The 18,883-nt window shown below is 51.0% G+C and overlaps 7 protein-coding genes across 8 annotated transcripts; 4 read left to right on the top strand and 3 right to left on the bottom strand.

Annotated features, from left to right (window-relative positions):
• The first annotated feature begins 773 nt into the window (after positions 1-773).
• FVEG_02799 (hypothetical protein) lies at positions 774-2,812 on the top strand. Its single transcript, XM_018890297.1, has 3 exons — positions 774-1,146; positions 1,204-1,864; positions 1,912-2,812. The coding sequence occupies exons 1-3, from the start codon at positions 1,032-1,034 to the stop codon at positions 2,477-2,479; spliced, it is 1,344 nt and encodes a 447-aa protein (XP_018746586.1). The 5' UTR covers positions 774-1,031; the 3' UTR covers positions 2,480-2,812.
• Positions 2,813-3,141: 329 nt separating this feature from the next.
• Positions 3,142-4,063, top strand: FVEG_02800 (hypothetical protein; the record flags this gene model as incomplete). The annotated part of the gene is made up of 2 exons (XM_018890298.1): positions 3,142-3,505; positions 3,570-4,063. 2 exons carry the CDS (start codon positions 3,142-3,144, stop codon positions 4,061-4,063), a joined length of 858 nt encoding a protein of 285 aa, XP_018746587.1.
• A 91-nt stretch (positions 4,064-4,154) lies between these two features.
• FVEG_02801 (RNA polymerase II transcription factor B subunit 5) lies at positions 4,155-4,502 on the bottom strand (the record flags this gene model as incomplete). The annotated part of the gene is made up of 3 exons (XM_018890299.1): positions 4,155-4,202; positions 4,282-4,430; positions 4,484-4,502. The coding sequence occupies 3 exons, from the start codon at positions 4,500-4,502 to the stop codon at positions 4,155-4,157; spliced, it is 216 nt and encodes a 71-aa protein (XP_018746588.1).
• A 921-nt stretch (positions 4,503-5,423) lies between these two features.
• On the bottom strand, positions 5,424-8,495 carry FVEG_15131 (hypothetical protein). 2 transcript variants are annotated; one of them, XM_018904238.1, is made up of 2 exons: positions 6,848-8,495; positions 5,424-6,791 (listed from the first exon to the last, which is right to left on the bottom strand). In XM_018904238.1, exon 2 carries the CDS (start codon positions 6,303-6,305, stop codon positions 5,718-5,720), a length of 588 nt encoding a protein of 195 aa, XP_018746589.1. In that variant the 5' UTR covers positions 6,306-6,791; positions 6,848-8,495; the 3' UTR covers positions 5,424-5,717. The 2 variants fall into 2 exon arrangements, with proteins under 2 accessions (XP_018746589.1, XP_018746590.1); XM_018904239.1 differs by having other exon boundaries at positions 6,877-8,495.
• Positions 8,496-9,324: 829 nt separating this feature from the next.
• FVEG_02803 (hypothetical protein) lies at positions 9,325-16,021 on the top strand. Its single transcript, XM_018890300.1, has 3 exons — positions 9,325-9,789; positions 9,959-15,172; positions 15,226-16,021. Exons 2-3 carry the CDS (start codon positions 10,120-10,122, stop codon positions 15,276-15,278), a joined length of 5,106 nt encoding a protein of 1,701 aa, XP_018746591.1. The 5' UTR covers positions 9,325-9,789; positions 9,959-10,119; the 3' UTR covers positions 15,279-16,021.
• Positions 16,022-16,340: 319 nt separating this feature from the next.
• Positions 16,341-18,024, top strand: FVEG_02804 (hypothetical protein). Its single transcript, XM_018890301.1, has 2 exons — positions 16,341-16,790; positions 16,852-18,024. Exons 1-2 carry the CDS (start codon positions 16,637-16,639, stop codon positions 17,718-17,720), a joined length of 1,023 nt encoding a protein of 340 aa, XP_018746592.1. The 5' UTR covers positions 16,341-16,636; the 3' UTR covers positions 17,721-18,024.
• On the bottom strand, positions 17,756-18,865 carry FVEG_02805 (50S ribosomal protein L22e). Its single transcript, XM_018890302.1, has 4 exons — positions 18,678-18,865; positions 18,532-18,567; positions 18,200-18,396; positions 17,756-18,108 (listed from the first exon to the last, which is right to left on the bottom strand). Exons 1-4 carry the CDS (start codon positions 18,690-18,692, stop codon positions 17,982-17,984), a joined length of 375 nt encoding a protein of 124 aa, XP_018746593.1. The 5' UTR covers positions 18,693-18,865; the 3' UTR covers positions 17,756-17,981.
• Between the last annotated feature and the right edge of the window lie 18 nt (positions 18,866-18,883).

The raw sequence follows: 18,883 nt of genomic DNA, 5'->3' as shown, positions 1-18,883 counted from the left end.
CTGAGTTGCTGGTACATACAAGAGCATTGTACACTGCTGGATTTGATCGTCAACCCATCATCATGCTCTCTTGGGCCCTTCGAGATTAGGCAGGTACTGGTAGTACATAGGTGTTCCACCATGAATTTGTGGAAACTGAAATTACTGGACCAGACGTGCCCCACGCTTAATCCCCAATCCATGGCTTCCCCTTGGATTCGACGGAAGCTCATCCAAGCCTTCCAAGGAAGAGAGATGCCCACAGTGGCCGGCGTTAGACGCTTGGACTGACCACCTCAGTTTCCATTCTTGACCTGGGAGCGGAAGAGTCTGCATCGTTCGTCCAATGCCCCAATTGGTACCGTGAAACGAGTTACTCACTAACTCACTCACTCATTAGTTGGTATGGAGGTTAGTACTTATCCAGACACCCCGTCTCTCCCTAGATTGGTAGGTCAGTACCAAGATAATGCCGAGTGCTCTATACGGAGTAAGCTTAGTACTTACAGTACCAGTACCAGCCCATTTCAGGGATCAATCACTTGCCATCCAATCCAATATCCCTTGATACCACCACTATCCACGTTCTATCCTATCCCGTTGTGTCATTCTGTGATTGTCGATTCTAGTTGGTCCTGCCTTGTCACTTTGTACCACACCCCAGCCCATCATGGACGGGAGTGAGTGGAGGGCATCTCTCCCATCTTCCCACCTCCATTGCCTACTATTTTAAACCCCCATTCCAACCTCCGTATCACGCTCGCTTTCCCTCTTTTCTTCTTCCTCCCTCCATTGATTTTTTAATTCCTTCAACTGCCCTTCCAACTGGTTAACGCCTTTCTGTCGTTTTCTCTCCGGTCGAGATCTTCTCTCTTCTTTCGTTCCCACCTCCCAACTCCCTCGTTGTTGGTTTTCTTCTACTTGGACTGTAATTCTACTTCCTCACCTGATCCACTCATTTCGATCATTTTCCACCCTCGAAATCGTCTCTTAACGACAATTCTTGAACCGTACTAATCTGTCGCCATACCTTTCAAACAATCGACTCAAAAATGAAGACCGTTGCTTTCCTCTCCGCCTTGGCGGCTGTCGCTTCGGCTACCCCTACCCTCAAGGAGCCTCCCAGCAAGCGTGCTTCCCTCCCCGCCGTCTCGGTTTCCGGCAATGGTTAGTAGTCAATTGCCTTAGGAGTCGGATGTACAGTCAATATTGACAAACAATTAGCTTTCTGGACTGGTAAGGACCGATTCTACCTCCGAGGTATCGACTACCAGCCCGGTGGTGCCTCTGCTAACGAGGATCCTCTCGCCGATCCCGATGTTTGCAAGCGTGATATCAAGTACTTCAAGGAGCTCGGCGTCAACGTTGTTCGCGTCTACGCTGTCGACAACAAGGCTGATCACGACGAGTGCATGAGTGCGCTCGACGCCGCTGGCATCTACCTCGTTCTCGATGTCAACAACCCCAAGTACTCCATCAACCGTGCCGAGCCCGGTCCTTCTTACAATGCCGCCTACATCCAGAGCGTTTTCGCCACCGTCGAGATGTTCGCCAAGTACGACAACACACTCGCTTTCTTCTCCGGAAACGAGGTCATGAACGACGAGAAGGATACCGACAAGTCCGCTCCCTACGTCAAGGCCATCACTCGTGATATGCGAAACTACCTCAAGGCCCGCAAGCTCCGCCAGGTTCCTGTCGGCTATTCTGCTGCCGATGTTGCCTCCAACCGCATGCAAACCGCTCACTACATGAATTGCGGTTCTGAGGAGGTTCGATCCGACTTCTTCGCTTTCAACGATTACTCCTGGTGCAACAGCGACTTCAAGACCTCTGGCTGGGACGTCAAGGTCAAGAACTTCACCAACTACGGTATCCCCATTTTGTAAGTCGATTCATCACTCATGTTGGCCTCTCCTGACCTTTCACTAGCCTGTCCGAGTACGGTTGCATTGAGAACCGCCCTCGCAAGTTCGAGGAGCTTGAGCCCATGATGGACAGCCAGATGTCCTCAGTCTACTCCGGTGGCCTTATGTATGAGTACTCCCTCGAGGACAATGACTACGGTATCGTCACAATCAAGAACGGCAAGGTCACAACCGAAAAGGAGTTCGATCTCTTCAAGTCTGCTCTCTCCAAGTACCCCATGCCCACTGGCACTGGCGGTGCTGCCAAGACCTCCCATGGCGTTGCTTGCCCTACATCCGAGTCCGTCTGGCAGGTCGATCCCAGCTACCTCCCAGAGATGCCCTCCGAGGCAGAGAAGTACATGAAGGACGGTGCCGGCAAGGGCCCCGGCATCAACGGCAAGGGATCCCACTTCGACACTGACAGCGGTACCGCCACTGCCAGCGTTGCCATGGGCTCTTCCACTTCCACAGGCTCGGCCTCTGCCTCTGATGATGATGATGACAGCGGCGCTGCTAGCCTTGGCTTCGGTGCCTTGTACGTCTCCGCTGCCGCCACTCTCTTCACCCTTGTCGGAACCCTTTTGCTGTAGATGGCAGGCGTGCCGTCTCTTTATTTGTTTTCCTTGTTAGTGTGGGGATTGCCTTGTGGTCAGAGTTATGATTTAGGCCCCCCTCTTGGTTTTCATGACAGGCACAAGATGTTGGGGAAGAGCGCTTGATTACATAGTTGGGCGCGCTGCGCTGGGCACGCCGGGTTCGTATTTTTTCAACAGGAGCATTGGCGTCTAGCCCAGGCAGGGCAGACGACCCGGAAATGATTATAATGCTGTCTGGGCGGTTATCGCCTTTGTCGTTTCAGTTAAAGGGATTTAGTGCCGAAGCACGTTCAATAGACTTTCATTAAACTCGATACGAATATCCGCTGCCTCAACGGTGTACACGTTATAAACGTTAACTATTCATTTGTAGGTACTACCTGAGGGACGTATGCAACGATCGATTGCGTCGCACGTGAGTTGAAGTTATTAGCCGTAGAGCCTGGGCTAGATTTGGTGGGAACCTCGGCATCTCCATCAGCAGCCCACCTCTGACATGGGCTGTGTCGCAGCCAAGATCAAGCTACCTACCTTACCCCATGGGACAGTTTATTAGCCCGAGATTCTTTCATCCCTTATAAGTAGTACTCTTCTTACAATACCATTCATACTCTTCTCTTTTCAACGTAATCGCAACCGAGTTAAAAGTCCACACAATGTCTTCCATCGCACCTCTTCCCGCTTACACATCTTACAAAAACATAATTGTCAGCTCACCAAACCCTTTCGTCGCTCATGTCGAGATAAACCGACCTCAAAAGCTCAACGCCTTTACTCAAGAACTATGGCTCGAGTTTGGGCGTGTCTTCAAGCAGCTCAGCGGTGATGAAGACGTTCGTGCTGTTGTAGTCAGCGGCGCTGGCGACCGAGCCTTTACCGCAGGGTTGGACGTGCAGTCTGCGTCCAATGATGGAATCCTCTCTGGTTCTCAAGCGGATATCGCCAAAAAGGCTAAAATAGTAAGAAACCACATTGAGGAATTTCAGGACTCGATTGGCGCTATGGAGAAGTGCGAGAAACGTAAGTGTCACTGGTCCAACGATTTGCTATGATGGATCACTAATATGTAGGATTTAATTTGCAGCTGTCATTTGCGTGCTTCATGGTGTCTCTATTGGCCTTGCTATTGATATCGCCTGCTGCGCTGACATCCGCATCTGCGCCTCCAACACACGCTTCGCCGTCAAGGAAGTTGACATTGGCATGGCCGCTGATATCGGAACACTGGCACGCCTGCCCAAGCTCGTTGGCTCAACATCATGGGTTAAGGACGTTTGTCTCACGGCCCGAGACTTCTCAGCCCAAGAAGCATTATCAGTAGGATTTGTGAGCCAGGTTCACGAGGGCAAACAGGCGGCTGTGCAGGCTGCTGTGGCCCTGGCAACCACACTTGCTGACAAGAGCCCTGTTGCTGTACAGGGAACGAAGGAGCTACTCAACCACGGCAGGGATCATACTGTTGCTGAGAGCTTGAGGTATACGCAAGTATGGAATGCAGCGGCTGTGCAAGGCAAGGACTTTTCGTCGGCGTTGATGAGTGGATTGAAGAAGACGAAGCCGAGGTTTGAGAAGTTGTAGTTTAGTTGTTGGGTGCTCGAAAGGACCATAGGCGCATGTCGTTCGGGAATAAAATTGTGAATATATTTCGATGATTTCATATGCTCAAAGCCTACTCGGAACCGGACTCCTCTTCAGGAGGAAGGTTTTCTTTGAGTCGCTGGGAATGTGTCAGTCAAACAAAGCCATGTTCAGTCGCAAGTAACTTGGGTAAAGATGGTGCTAGCAGTTGAACGTACTTCTTCGAGCTTATGCTTGAGCGTTGAGACCATGGTCTCTTTCACAACCACGCGTTCATCGTCGAGATCCTCAATGATGTAGTCATGGTTAGCACTGTCGATGCTGACAATGATAGACTTGATCGAAGGATCGCACTCGATAAGAACGCCTAGCATGGGTAAGCTGGGATACTCAGTGCCCAGAAAAGAGTGTGAGACGAACCTCTGATTGCACGAGGCATCTTGGACCAGTTCGCGGAAGCGCAACAATAGGTCCAGAAAATGCTCCAAGGATTATAATGAGGTTGAAGTTCAGGTTATGGTTGACGCTTCCCCCATGAAAAGGGTGGAGTTTGATGGCACGGGAGCCTTGCATGACGCACGGACCATATGCCATTTAGGTATCTAACGTCAGAGCCTGCATGGAATCATCAGATGCCATTCCAAATAATGTTTATTCATCCTTCGGCTGCCCAACGGCAAAGCCCGTAACTATACTGTGCGTGCCTGGTTTCGCAGAGCTGTTCATCTGGGAAGCCGAACTAAATCATGTGGCAAATTGGACCTGGGCGCCAAATGTTACCTCATCGCCCTCGTACTAAGCTGAGCATATTTGTTTGCGTACATGACTGTTGCAGCGTATTACTTAGTCGTTGTGAGTGGCGTTGCTCGTTCTCAATACGCCCTAGTCCAAGGCAGAGTTGAGAAGCTGTAGTCTAAGGGCCCGGCCTTCCATGCCGAGTTCTCTCGTTTGTCTGTCGGTATTCTTCAATTTGTTGTATCCGACTGGGCTGTGCCCATCATAGATAGATATCATGGCCAGAACAGGTGACGGGCGGCCAATTTGTCCCGGCTCCACCGGCGGACGGCGACATTCAACGGTCCTTACCTTACATATACATACATCCAGATCTAAGCTACTGTACTAAGCCACTATGATGAAGTCACCTTGACAGTGGGGGATGATCGGCTACGCGGCTCTGTAATGGAGGCATACGAATGCAAAAGGTTAAGGTAGAAGCCGAGGGTGCACAAAGTACAAAGAGCTGCCCTTCCCCCCCAGGTTTGGAGTCGGGAGTTGGAGTTACTTACTAGATGACGCCACTCTATCAAAGTCTCTGACCTCACACCTTGACAATCTATCATTTTGATGATTCTTGATTCCTGACGTCTCACAAACTAAATAACAAGAATAAAAAGTCCTTTATATACATATCCATTTGAGATTCGATCACATACAGATCTTGTCTGAGACATCCGATAATATAGTCCAGTCAACACATATCAATATCATTTGATCGAGTACCTTACTTAGACGCTGTAAAGATACATCTGCTATTGTGATGGCAACAAACGACAACACCGACGACAACACCGACGACAACACCGGTTTCTCATTTGGTGCACAGCCCTTTGCCTGGGTTCTCATTCCTCTCTTTGTCATCTTAGTTCTCGGTCTAACCGCCACCATTATCCAAGTGAGACGACGTCGACGCCGTCGTGGGAACCAATGGCCCGGCCAGACTGCCGGAGCTCCTGTATATAGCGGCCTCCGCGGTGGAAGAAGAACGGGACATCGCCGATCGCCATGGAATGGTACCAGGTCTGAAGAAGGGCTCAATGAACTGGGACAGGCACCGCCTCCATACGATGGCAAAAAGGAGACGCAGGATCCCCTGGAACTGCGGGATCTCGAAGCCGGGAACATGCCGCCTGAGTATCCTGCTCAGCCTGCGCCGGCTGTAGTGACGGATGGTCGAAGAAGTTGATTGTTGGACTTTGGCTATTGGATGACGATTTCCCCCCATATGTTCGTTCTTGGACCGTTTTATACCTACCTTTTTGCCTGGAGTTCGAGAGGGATAGGCCGGGAGGGTGTGCATTCGAGGAAAGAAGTGAATCAAAATGAGATTGCGTACCGATTGATATTGCCATAGCAATGAACAGTTCTGTGTTTTCGTCTCATGAGATAAGATCGAGCTGGGTTTACTGATATCCGTTCCGATCAAGCTTGCCCGATTAGCGAGACCACTCACTCTGTACATGAAATAGTCGTGCAGAGAAAAGATATCCGGGAGACTCAAGTGAAAGTGTGGAAAGCTAAACTGAACGATGAACCGACACTCCCTCCCTCTTTCGAGGTAGACAAGCTTTATCGTCTTGGTCTCTATAATAATTCAGACTTTGAGCTTGCCTGGATACTCATATACGAATTGCTAATCAAATGAATTCAAAGAAACCGAGTGGAAGGACTAAGAATACATGGTTGCAGATTACATGACGAAGTCATCCTCTTACAAGCCACCGGAAGCAGAGTGCTATACGGGTCGTCTGCGTGTGATACGACTGGCCTCAGACGACTCGGTTGGCTGCATGCATCGAGGACGGTGTCACAGGTGATGCTGTCATCAACTTCCACAGGGGTTAATAACACCGATAGGACGAAGGGGTCTTTCCCTGTGGTCTTGCCATGCTGAAAGCAGGATGTCGTGGTTACCAACTAACCTCAACACACGGGATCGCAGCAATAGCTACAGTAGTTAGTCGGGGACTACAACAACGGACCGTAGGGGCTCTGGGCCAATACTAATTGTACCGAGCCACGAAAAGGGGTACTTTTTCTCTCTGGGCTTTTGTTGACAGTTTGCTTTGGCTCGCTGCAGAATCAAGGAGTAAGTAGTGCCTCATGAAAGCCTTTGAAGACTTTGTGAACTTTGGCGGTAAGCCTGAAACAGTTTTGTTGTTGAGAACATTTGTTGCAAGTCAAACGATATAGAAAATTGAAAATTGTCCTGGATCTAAACTTTAGGGGTGTCCTATGCCTTTTCGATGTGTCTCGCATGAGTGAAAGGGTCTTTGTTCGGGGGATCCACAGAGGGTTTGCGAGATCTTATGATTCATGTCATGCTTGGTAAAGCCTAGTTCGCCTCATCTTGACAACTGGATGTCGTGGTGAAATAGGACAGGAAGATCAGGATAACCCTAAACCATAATGGAAGGTAGAGAGGTGGTTGGAGAGGATATAAGGGGCGCCAATTAAGCAAATGGGGCAATGTTTTCTTAGTGTGATGATGGAGGAGGCTGGAGATGCGAATGGGCCCAACATGAGCGGCAAAAGTCAATGTTCCGAGTCGGGTTACGGAGTATGCTTGAAAAGACGGAAAGCTAGACACGAGTAAAGTTGAGCCGCGGTAAGTATGATTTTCTGGAACATGTTAAATCTATCCGTATTAGGTGGTGTTGAGGTCAAGGTTTGGTCTGGACGCTAGATTCGACCAAGAAGCTTCTAAAGCACTATTATGCTTGGAACTGGTAATTTATCTGAAACCTGTGGATAATGGTATGTCGCTGTCTTTGTATAGAGAATAAGGTACCGTAATTAGGCTATTCCTTAGGAATGAGAGTGTTTCATAATAGTTTGAAGACAATTCCGACACTCATAGTGAGTGAGTGAGTGAGTGATTCAGCCCTACAATCCACTCACAAGAGCGAAATGAGTGCCTATGGATCCGAGTGGAGGTCGGACTGGGACTCTGGTGATCTTTTTGATAAGATTGCTCAGGTAATATCGTGTATCTTGAACTCTTTACGAAGCGACTTGGGCAACTTGAGAAGTTATGAGAAGCGCTGACGGTGTCAACAAATGCAGCCTCATCATGAGCCTCGCCCTCATGGTCTGACTTGTTTTATTAGTCAAATAAATGAGGCTCACTCGAATGATTCTTTCCCGTCTCTAGGGACGCAGCCACCCAGCCGCACCTTTCCCATCCTGGCCCGAAGCTGGGGCCGTGGCGCTGAACGAGGGACGGCTGAAGTCTGAAGATTAATTACAGTAACAAATAGGCGGACAGGGGTTGGAGTGATTGACGAGGGTGATCGAGTGAAAAGAGAGGCTGGGGAAGAGGATTGTTTGAGAGTGCAACGATTGCCGGGACCTGATTCGAAGGGAAAATAGAAGATGAATCGTTTTACAACAGGGGGTTTGTCGTAGCAGAGGTGGAAGCCCAACGTTTGTCTGCCTGTCGTGGTTTGATACTGGAGCATCTGAGCATTGGTAGTATCTAGAGAGGCAGAGAGGCAAGGAGGCTGGTTCTGCGTGGCAACTGGCAACGCAACAACTTGGAGACCGCTAGTTGGAAGATCCTGTTTTGATAGAGAGGGAGGATGCTTATTCGATGCTAAGGAGGAGTTGGATGGGATGAGGATGGTCATCACATCACACACAGCAAATCACGTATCACACACATGAAGCGTTACGATGAACTCGTCGGGCCTCGCTACTGTGCATCCAATGTGTGCTCTGCATGTTTCCTGCACGTTTTGGTGCATATCTCATTCCCCTCGTGTCCTTGGAAGATCGTCTATTGGCAGAGGAACCACGGGCATAGCGTGTTGAGCTAGGTGGCATCCCGGCGGGCCGGCGCTATTGGACAGCCCGCCTCGGCAGAGGTGCCAGAGACAACTCATCACCCCAAGGCACTAGCCTGAAAATGAAAATCTCGAGGGCCCAGCCGCTGAACCAGGTGGATCTAATATTTACCTAGAGTGTGATGACCAGAGCCCGAGGACAACACAATCCAATCTGATATATGTTGTCAAACGAAGTACTCCGTAGATTTGCTGGTGTTGTTTAGAGCAATACCTACGCAGAAGAGATCCATGCGGAATCCAATACCTAAAACATCATAAGCTTCTTGGTTCCACTTATGCTGGCTGACTCTAATAAGTCGCATACCTGCCTAGGTACCTAGACTTTTCGCATCAAGATCTTCCTCAATACACAACGAAGCCATACATCATCGATAATTTTAGACCTCACTCATTGAAGCGTTAAACTTTAGCGCGTGTTGTGAGTTTACCAACTACCTATTCCATATCCCATCAATATTGCACAAAGATCAAAAAGAAAAACGGCCTGACCGTTCCGCATCAACACAATCCGTTTTCCCCAACCTCCAGATCTCTCGCCCAACCTCCTCGATTCCCCTTGACACAACTGCACCTAAAGTGAATGCCCTGTTCCTTTCCCCCCCAAATCAGTCTAGATCATATTACCTTGTATCCGTAACCCTTCTTGATTTTCTGTTTCGGCCCTCTTCCGCTCCGTCTGACACTGACATCTGGCGGTTTTCAGTTCACTGTTCCTTGTTAATTGCTAGGTTTGGTTGCTGCGGGCAACTTTGCTGGCCCATTCTTTTTTCCTAGCCCCCCAAGGCCCCAGGCGTCCCCCCCGCCGAGCTGCCTGACCTTACCTTACGGGATCCACATCCCATGAGCCTTCTTCACACCATCCTTTACAATCGACCACGCCGCACGTCGCATCCTTAACCCTTCCCCCAAATCTTTCTCCTTCTCGAATTCCCCACGGAACCTTGAGGCTTCTAAGGCCAGGTCAAATTCGAGTCGAGTCGAGTCGAGCTGTGTCGGTTGTCGACTCTTGTAAGTAGGCATCGCTATCGACTGTCCTGTCTCTGGGTAGTTGGTAGACGTCCAAAGTTATTTCGTTTCTTCTAATCGGGTCGTTTGTTTGTAAGTCTCTCATCCTTCCTTTTCCCTTGACCATTGCTTTACCCTTCTCCGCTTCATGAGTCGAGCGAGTAGTTTTCAACGCATGTGGCGATTCGTTACCCCATATAATCGGCCTACACCGTTATTTCTCCTCCGTTGAGCACTCGGGTTTACTGATATGTCCTGCTAGACAATCTTTGTTGCTCCTTGATTCCGCATGTCTTGATATCAAACCGTTAATCAGCCAAACCCTCCTCTCCCACCGGTGTTTCTCTGCATTCGCTCCGGATCGCAGTCCTGGGAAGAAAGGGCCCCGAAACACCTCTACTTAAGAGCCTCACCAGATTTACGATGGGTGTATCTTCCAGAAAATCTCTTCCACTTCCCGCCCCTACCGAAACCGAGACTAATACCACCCCCACCGATCTCACAACAACGGTGGATGGGGTGAATCCCGGTGACGAGAAGTCCTCCTACTCTATTCCTGAAGACGGAACACCCGTCACCATTGCTACCCGTGGACACAAGGCCAGCAAATCTCAGACCTCATTGCTCATCGAGTACTTCGAAGGCGGCAAGTCAACTGTCGGTTCCACAGGCGAGCGACGTCCTAGTGTCCGCGTCCGCCTTACACCATCCAAGAGAGGCCGTTCCGATCACCATCTGCAAGTCACAGAAACAAAGGGCGCTCGCAACACCTCTGTGACTCGACGGATACCGTTGGGAGATTCTGAGTACTTCGACGGGGACGACGGCAACAGCATGAGCTCCTACGCTTCTGCTACCGAAGAGTCCAACGTCTCGAGAAATCCAATTGACATTGAGATTGATCGTAGCCACACTGGACGACGACGACGACCTGCCAGCCCATTGATCCCTTCGGAGACCTACAACGTCAACGCTTCAGACATATCCGCCATTCCATCTGACAGCTTTCTCGACGGCGACGCCAAGGGCGACAGTCCATCAGCAACCCGAGAGATGGTTGCAGCAGCAGGCGCCGGTGCACTTGCCGGTGCTGCAGTAGATGAATTGAAGAGCCGGAAGAGTCGAAACAGAGACAGGTCAAAGGTGTCAGAATCAAAGTCGTCGAGGGAAAAGTCGACAGCAGAGAGAAAGCGTCGACCAAAAAGCAGGACCAGCAGTGTTTCTGAGAGGACGGAGGAGCCTATTAAAGCCCATCGCCGTCGCTCTAGCAGAAGTCAACAGGAATCCAATGTGTCAGGACTTGACTCGAATGTCTCAGCTTCTCATTTGGCTCCCAGCCATCGCACCCACGCAACGCATTCCTCACGCTCAGATGTCTCTAAATCCTCGATCAACAACCCCAAGCTCCTCGAAACAGTCGAAGACGCCATCCGCCGCTTGATTCTGCCCGAACTCAACGCTCTTAAGCGAGAGACCAGCAAGAGGGAGAGCCGACGCGATTCCTTTACTTCGTCTGCCACATCAGTATCTAAGGATGAGTTAACCCCCGACCGCCGGCGGTCGTCAGGTCAACGGAATGAGCCAAAGGATAGACGCAATAGAGAGGCGCGTCATGTCCTCGAAGCTAACTCTGATGTGAGCCATGATTCTATTGAGAATGACTACCAATACGAGAATGAGAATGTTACACCCAAGCGAAGTGGTGGTGACATGCTCAAGGCTGCTGCAGCCGGTGCAGCAGCAGCAGGCATTGGCTCATCACTCCTCTCAGATAGCACACAAGGCGACCGAAAGCCGAGAGAAAGACGGCGTCGGAGAGCCGAGTCTGCTCATAGCCGTGGCTTGAGCCGCGACCATCATGCTGACCAGTTTGACGACGATCCCGTGGTTCCTCAGCCACCCATGCCTCTCATGAGTGAAATTAACCCCTCGGAAATGACCAGGACTTCCATCCGATCTGCCGATACCGACAGGCCTCATTCGGCTAGCGAGGAGATCACGCCTGTTAAGAACATTCCGGGTGGATATGTCTCTGGAACCTCGACACCTACGCCTTCAGCAACTCCCTCAAATCTCGAGACAACATTATCCACGCAGCACGCCAACGTATCTCATGGCGATTTGACTGCTTTGCCGCGCGGTCAGAAGGATTACGTGGAAGAGTATGAACCAGACGAGTATGGCCAAAAGCATCCTCTCGAACGACAAGGCCAATATGAAGAAGATGACATTTCTGACAACGATTATCCTGAGGGTGGATATGATAACTCCTATTTCGCTACCCAGGATGTCCCTCCTCCATTAAAGTATGTTCCCTACCAGGCTGGTGCTCGAGGCCTCAGCCCCATCCCCAGTGTTTCTGGCTACACTGAGGGCGGCAGCGAATATCACCCTCGCAACTCCAGGAGTATGCATTCTACGAGTGATGCTTACTACGAGCGATCTGGGGATCGTCGCAATAGCCAGTCTACGCCTTCTCTGAACTCCCTCCAAGAAAGAGAAATGGGCCAAATGTCACCTCAAAGTTCTGGTGTAGGTTACCGAAACACCACCTACACGGATGACAGCGAGTTGGACAAGGTCGCGTCTGGACAAGCTGTTCGTGGCGTTGGTGCCAACCCCAACCTGGTTCACCCTCCTATGGGGCCTGAATCAGCAGTTGCTTCACTCGTTGAAGGCTCGATGCTCGACCAGTCCATGCTGAGCGGCTCCTACAGCGACTACCCTGGTCCTCGCGACTCGACTCTCTCTTACGACGACCAGTCAAGGACTTATAGCAGCCGCGGTGCGAGCCCCGACAAGAACTACATGGATGGTAGTGAGTTGGAACCCGAGAGGCATGCTACACCTAGTGCCAGATCTCATACCAAATCACAAGAGTTCACTGAGTATGATCTGGATGAGCATGGCCGAAAGGTGCCCCGAACAAGGTCACCCACGGCTTCAGAAGTTGCTATTGCGACTGGCGCCGTTGCTGCTCTCAAGGCGGCGCAGGGTAAGAAGCAAGCAGCTACCGAGGAGCCAGAGGAATACCAAGGCGCCGGCGTCTTCCGTAACAAGTCCTTCAAGGAGCGTACTTTGGAAGGTCATGAGCCTCGTAACACTCCTGCTCACAGCATCGACCGCCTTTCTTATGACGACTCACCCAAGATGACTGCAAGTGGTCTCCCCGACTTTAACAATCCCATGCCTGAATTTGGCTACATTGATGATGATGATCACACCAATCCTTCAGTTGTCCAAGAGCGTCTTGCTGGCGAACACCACGATGATGCTTCTGAAGGCCGAGCAACACCAACTCCCCGAAATGTTGCCGAGCAACGCGCTGAGAGCGCTGCCAGCAGTCACGGACCTGGTGCCGCTCAAGTCGCCGGTGCCGCTGCGCTGGGCGCTGCCGCTGGAATGGCTGCTACCAATGCTCACAGCCGTGAACCCAGCCAGGATCAAGATGAGTGGCAGCGGACCTCTGACGACCGCAAGCGAGACACCCTTGTCACCAACCCATACGAGGACGCCAGTCCTGTCGCCAACCCTGCCCTGAATGACAACCTTTTGGGAGCCCGGGGTTTTGGGGCTCCTTACCACACCGGAAGCCCTGGCTTCGGCCCCAAGTATGACGAAGGCTATATGTCCAATGGCAACAACCGAACTCCCGATCTCCAGCCCAAGGGCAAGGCTCTTCAGTTGTCTCTGCCCGGATCTCCAAATGATGCTGGCCAGGACCCCTTCTACGCCCCCAAGGACGCTCGTCACCTCAGTGGCATGTCTCAAGGCATGGGGTCACCATTCTACGATGCAGCCACTGGTCAGGGAATTGACCGCATCGAGAACAAGGACATTGTTGCCCTGATGCAGCACCTGATGGTTCGAGATGCTCAGCGCAGTGCCCGCGATACGGAAATTGTTGCACTGCTGATGAATTCTGCCCTTGAGATGCGAACCTCTCTGAACGAGCTTAGAAACCTCGTCCAGGACACTAGCGACGATGTCATTTTCGCCGGTGTTGAAAATACTGAGAAGCTTCAGAAGGCAATCAATGGCCCTCGCCCCTACCCCGGGGCCCGATCGGTTCAAAGCATCTCCCAGGTTGACACTTTCAATGAAGCCGCTGCCAAGAAGAACCTATTCAAGCGAGCTTTCCAAGGTCTCAGCAACAAGGGCACGAGCGACTTCAAGCGTATTGAAGAAATCCTGATGCAGATTCTCGGCGAGGTTGACGAGCTTAAGGGACAGAGCACCGCCCCCCCCGTTTCCACCAGTGGTGGTCGTGGCCCCTCCTTCGACAACCTGCAGCCTGAGGGCCACTTCGAGCAAGATCGAGGCTATGAGCCTGAAGGCAACTCGACAATCACCCCCAGCCAGTCTGGTCACTTCTCGCTCTCCCACTCCCGATCTCGGCTTGCCAACGAACGCAAGTTTTCTGATAACCGCATCAGCACCGTTGCTGAGCACGAGGATGAATACGAGCAGGCCCATCCTAGCCCGACTGGCGAGCGCAGCAACCCCAACATGCTGACACCGGAGCGATCAGGCTTCCAGCGCGGAAGTTCTGTTCCTCTTGACACACCCCCTCAACCATCTGGTGTTGCTCAGCCAATGAGCAACGAGAACACTCCTCGCACAACAGAGAAGCAAAAAAAGCACAAGTCCGGTCTTTCGGGTTGGTTTCCCAAGATTTCCAGGTGGTCTGGAACAACAGCCTCCAGCGCTGGCAAAGGCAAGAAGGAAGCCAAGTATGATGACTACCCTCCCTCGCGCTCAGGATCTAGCTTAGGCGAGTATAACGATGGGGATTACAGTCATGCCCCTTACGCAGAGGACCAGCTACATACCGGATTCTCCCAGCAAGAGCTCGCGTCGGTGCCCAATGCCGGTGATGCCATGCCAGCGCCTCTCCGCCGCGAAATCAACCATACTCCAGGCAATGCACCCAAATATCAGGTTCACCGAAACTCATTGAACCTACAACACCCCCAGCCCAGACAGGGCCAGACAGAGCGCTTCCGCAATGCTCTGGAGTTCTCTGCTCAAGAATACAACGTCCCCATGACACCTAGGTCGGCAGATTGGGGTGGCTCGGTTTCGAGCTTAAACCAGATGGCTCAAAACACCAACCGATACAGCCAGGCATCATCAACAGGTGCTCCTCAGGACCCTGCCTACTGGACCACATCTCCAACCGGCCCCCCTCGACCTCCCAAGGAGCCCATCGAGCCCACTGGTAGTCCCTCAGCTCTGTCCCCCCCCAGGGGTAGCCGCATCTCCAAGTTGGCGAAGGGTAGCCCCGCCCCTCATCCCAGTGATGAAAGCGGATATGCTACTATGAGTGGTACTCATGTCAGCCACCTCACAAGCAGCCCCAAGCCTGAGAACCGTAACCTCAATGCCGCTTTGGGTGTCCCTACTCGTCGACCTAGTGGGCCACGAGCCATGACCCCCAAGAGCCCTGAGGATGAAACTCGTCGACGCAAGCGAGGTAAGTTCGATTTGATCCGTGTCTAATATCCATGCCTCTAACCTTTGAAGCAGATACCTTCGGCAGTGTTGCATCTCATAACACGGATGACACGGAGACCTTTTAGAAAGAGGATAACCGTGGCAGCCGTCCACTACCAAGATGCTAATCTATATCTTATCGGAGAACGATACAGTGCCTTGCTTTTCTTGACACCAAACTTGGCTCTCCCTCTGGAGGTTCTGGCTGGTGGTCAGTTGTATGAACTTTTTATGGACATGAAACGGCCTTTAGGTGGACGACTTTGCTATTAGCGCGAAAAAGAAAGACAGCTTTAGACTGAAGGGGTGGCCAGCTGAAACAGCAGCAAGATGAAGGGCTTAATAAACAAACAACCGAACAACCAAAGAAACGGGGGAGAAACAGAGGATGGACAGGTGTTTACAACAAATACCGAAAAAGAAAACAAAGAGGAAAAGAGGATGCAGGAAAGGGATATATTTGCATACAGGGGGCTTTTGCTTCACTTCTTGACGACGACATGACATGGCTTTCTTACTGCAGAGCGATACGTCAATGGTTTGATTTGCGAGCAATGATTTAACTCGGATTGGATATCATGAGCGGAATGGGGAAGGATGCTACGGCAGGATAGCACAAACATAAGCATAAGCAAAAGCACAAAGTGGATGGACATGATGTGCGTGGACATATTTTCAAGTTAGATAGTTGGGGTTCCTGGTTGTGTTTAGCTTTGTGAGTGTGAGATAGATACCATGCCGCCGATATTGGTTGTATTTGGGAACGAGAGGAATCCAATCGATATAAGTCCAGAGGGATACCACCGCAATGTATCATGTTCCTTTGCAAGTGAAGTGAAAAAATGGCTCCTTCAGCCAGCGTTGTAGAATGATGCATATAGCCAGCCCAACGTTAGTCTACCGTTAGGCCTTCGTTATAAGTTAGGTAGGTTTTAGCGTACCTACAGAGAACTACCTACCTAAAGTACAAGTACCTACCTCAGGTAGGTATGGGTGGGTACGGCCCCAGAGTATCCGGGGGAAGGCCTTAAAGTCCGGAGACTGCCAACTAAGGCCCAAGTTAATAGGCTGCTAAGCTAGGTCCCTTGAACTAGGTACCTAGGTAAACCCATTTCCAGGTCGCTCCGACTTCGGTAAAGAAGTAGGTACCAGTGCAGACAGCTCCCCCAGCTGCCCAGGTCCGGCGAATAACGATCTTCAAAAAGTTGTATGCGTCAGCATTCAACTTCTGAATCGGGGACTTTTCGACATCTCTTCAGCCCGAATGTTTTCATATCTACAAGACTTTATTATCTCGTCTTTCTCTAATATTTCTTTTGGTCTGAACAGAAGCCTCGCTGTTATATCACCAAGCTTGAGCATTAGCTCTTCCAAAAGCTGCCGTTTATTCCTTGGAAGAGATTCATGACGAACAGACTCGCACGAGTCAAATTACACACAGACAATGGCTGCAGACGTGCAAGGGAAGATTATATTGAATGAGCCAGAACCCATAAATACAAAGGGAAAGAAGACAAGTAACGTCGGCGGTGGAAGCGGTGCACATGATTACAAAGGCTTTGTAGCGGGTGTCTTCAGCGGCATCGCCAAGCTCTCAGGTATAGACGTGTCCCTTATCATGACGGCTCGAGATGTAAAACATTGACAGACTTTTCATAGTTGGGCATCCATTTGATACTATCAAAGTCCGTCTACAAACAACAGACCCAAGTCGCTTCAGTGGCCCTCTGCAATGCGTCACCCAGACTATTCGCCATGAGGGCTTCCGCGGGCTCTACAAGGGCGCAACACCGCCTTTGGTTGGATGGATGTTCATGGACTCGGTCATGCTGGGCTCGCTCACCGTCTACCGTCGTCTCCTCTCAGAACATGTCTTCAACGTTGAGCCACTAGGAACCGACGTTACGGCATCTTCACCCGGCACAGCCCCAAAGGGTCACACAGCGCTACCTAGCTTCGGTCATGGTATCGCGGGAATATTAGCTGGCTCAACGGTGAGCTTCATTGCTGCTCCAGTCGAGCACGTCAAGGCACGATTGCAGATCCAATACGCAGCGCAAAAAGCAGACAGATTATACGCCGGGCCGATCGATTGTCTGCGCAAGATCTACCACTACCATGGCATCAAGGGCGTGTATCATGGCCTCTCAGCGACCCTTCTCTTTCGAGGATTCTTCTTCTGCTGGTGGGGCAGCTACGATATCTTATCTCGACAACTACGCGAGAAGACAAACCTCAGTGCACCGGCAGTGAATTTCTGGGCGGGAGGCCTGAGTGCGCAAGTGTTTTGGTTGACTAGTTACCCGAGCGATGTAGTCAAGCAGCGCATCATGACAGATCCGCTGGGAGGCGGCCTCAATGATGGAGTCAGGAGATTTCCTCGTTGGAAGGACGCAGCAGTTGCTGTGTATAGGGAGGGAGGTTGGAAGGGATACTGGAGAGGATTTGTTCCATGTTTTCTGAGGGCGTTTCCGGCAAATGCCATGGCGTTGGTTGCATTTGAGGGTGTCATGAGATCGTTGCCATGAGGAGGCGCTAACACGAGAAGAATACGATGATGGCACGCAACAAACATACATACATACCCGACAGCATCATCTTCAAGTCAGTTCACAAATTCGGCATTTACATCACTCAGGTATTGGGAAGAGAGCAAGAATATGAACACCGCAAAGAGTGCCACATAAAATGGCTGGGTCTATTGGCCGAGTCCTTGAAGAAACTTTTTGTTACCCCCTGTCCCAATTCACCAATCCATTCCTGCGCCGATGCAATGCAAATTGATTCGTTTACTCGTCGTCCTCGTCAGCCTCGTCGTTAACGACGTTGAAGAACTTGAGCTCGTAGACACCTCGGGAGGTGGAAACGACACGGAGCCAGTCACGGAGCTGCTGCTTCTTGAGGAACTTCTTGGTCCTGCTCACAGTTAGCATCTTGCTGGGTCATGCGATGTGATGTGATGTGATGTGCATCCCATCACCGTACTTCACTTCAAACAGAGACGTACAGGTACTTGAGGTAGCGACCAGAGAGCTCATTGTGGGCGGTGATCTCGATCTTGCCCTCACCGGTCTGCTTGACAACAACGTTGTCGCCGAGGTTGTTGGTGCGGCCCTCGACCTTGATACGGTCCTGGAGGAACTTCTCAAAGGCGGAGACGTCGAAGATCTTGTCGCTGGCAGGCTGAGAAGCATCGATGATGTACTGGCAGGATCAGTTAGCGATTGTGTCCCTCGTGGGGAGGTGTCTGTGTCTGTGCCACGTGAAATCGTCGTCGCAGTCGCAGTCGTAGTCGTCGTCATTGAGTCAAATGTCGACCTGGAGCTGGATCTCGCGTACCTTCTTGGTCTGCTTCTGGGCCTTGCCCGACTTCTTCTGTTGAAAAATGACCTTAGCCTACTGCATTCTTATACGGCTCCTCTCCTCGATGCGATACAATACGCTACGGGAGAGGGCCTAACAGCATAGCGATGTCATGTACGTACTGCCTGAGGAGCCATTGCGAATGGAATGGAATGGATTTTTGTGTCTGAAAAGGGACCGTGGTGTTTTTGTCGCAAAGAAGTCGAATCCTGCGCTTGAAGGGGGAAAAGAATCAGTATGACTCGAGTCCTCAGCTCCAAAAAGAAAGGTAATTCTGTGGGAGCAAAATTAGGGCTCTTTCGGATTATTTTCGGCGGAACTCCAGCAT

The sequence above is a fragment of the Fusarium verticillioides genome, chromosome 5, assembly GCF_000149555.1.
Source record: "Fusarium verticillioides 7600 chromosome 5, whole genome shotgun sequence".
Taxonomy (NCBI): domain Eukaryota; kingdom Fungi; phylum Ascomycota; class Sordariomycetes; order Hypocreales; family Nectriaceae; genus Fusarium; species Fusarium verticillioides.
This window is presented reverse-complemented; position numbering and strand designations above follow the sequence as displayed.

Excerpts from the sequence above, each read along its gene's own strand:
- FVEG_02799 (XM_018890297.1), top strand. The coding sequence starts at position 1,032 with ATGAAGACCGTTGCTTTCCTCTCCGCCTTGGCGGCTGTCGCTTCGGCT. Across the intron at positions 1,147-1,203 it reads CGTCTCGGTTTCCGGCAATG|CTTTCTGGACTGGTAAGGAC; the intron begins GTTAGTAGTCAA and ends ACAAACAATTAG. Across the intron at positions 1,865-1,911 it reads AACTACGGTATCCCCATTTT|CCTGTCCGAGTACGGTTGCA; the intron begins GTAAGTCGATTC and ends ACCTTTCACTAG.
- FVEG_15131 (XM_018904238.1), bottom strand. The coding sequence starts at position 6,305 with ATGTACAGAGTGAGTGGTCTCGCTAATCGGGCAAGCTTGATCGGAACG.
- FVEG_02803 (XM_018890300.1), top strand. The coding sequence starts at position 10,120 with ATGGGTGTATCTTCCAGAAAATCTCTTCCACTTCCCGCCCCTACCGAA. Across the intron at positions 15,173-15,225 it reads AACTCGTCGACGCAAGCGAG|ATACCTTCGGCAGTGTTGCA; the intron begins GTAAGTTCGATT and ends CCTTTGAAGCAG.
- FVEG_02804 (XM_018890301.1), top strand. The coding sequence starts at position 16,637 with ATGGCTGCAGACGTGCAAGGGAAGATTATATTGAATGAGCCAGAACCC. Across the intron at positions 16,791-16,851 it reads CGGCATCGCCAAGCTCTCAG|TTGGGCATCCATTTGATACT; the intron begins GTATAGACGTGT and ends GACTTTTCATAG.
- FVEG_02805 (XM_018890302.1), bottom strand. Across the intron at positions 18,397-18,531 it reads CCCAGAAGCAGACCAAGAAG|TACATCATCGATGCTTCTCA; the intron begins GTACGCGAGATC and ends TGATCCTGCCAG. Across the intron at positions 18,109-18,199 it reads GGTCGCTACCTCAAGTACCT|GACCAAGAAGTTCCTCAAGA; the intron begins GTACGTCTCTGT and ends AACTGTGAGCAG.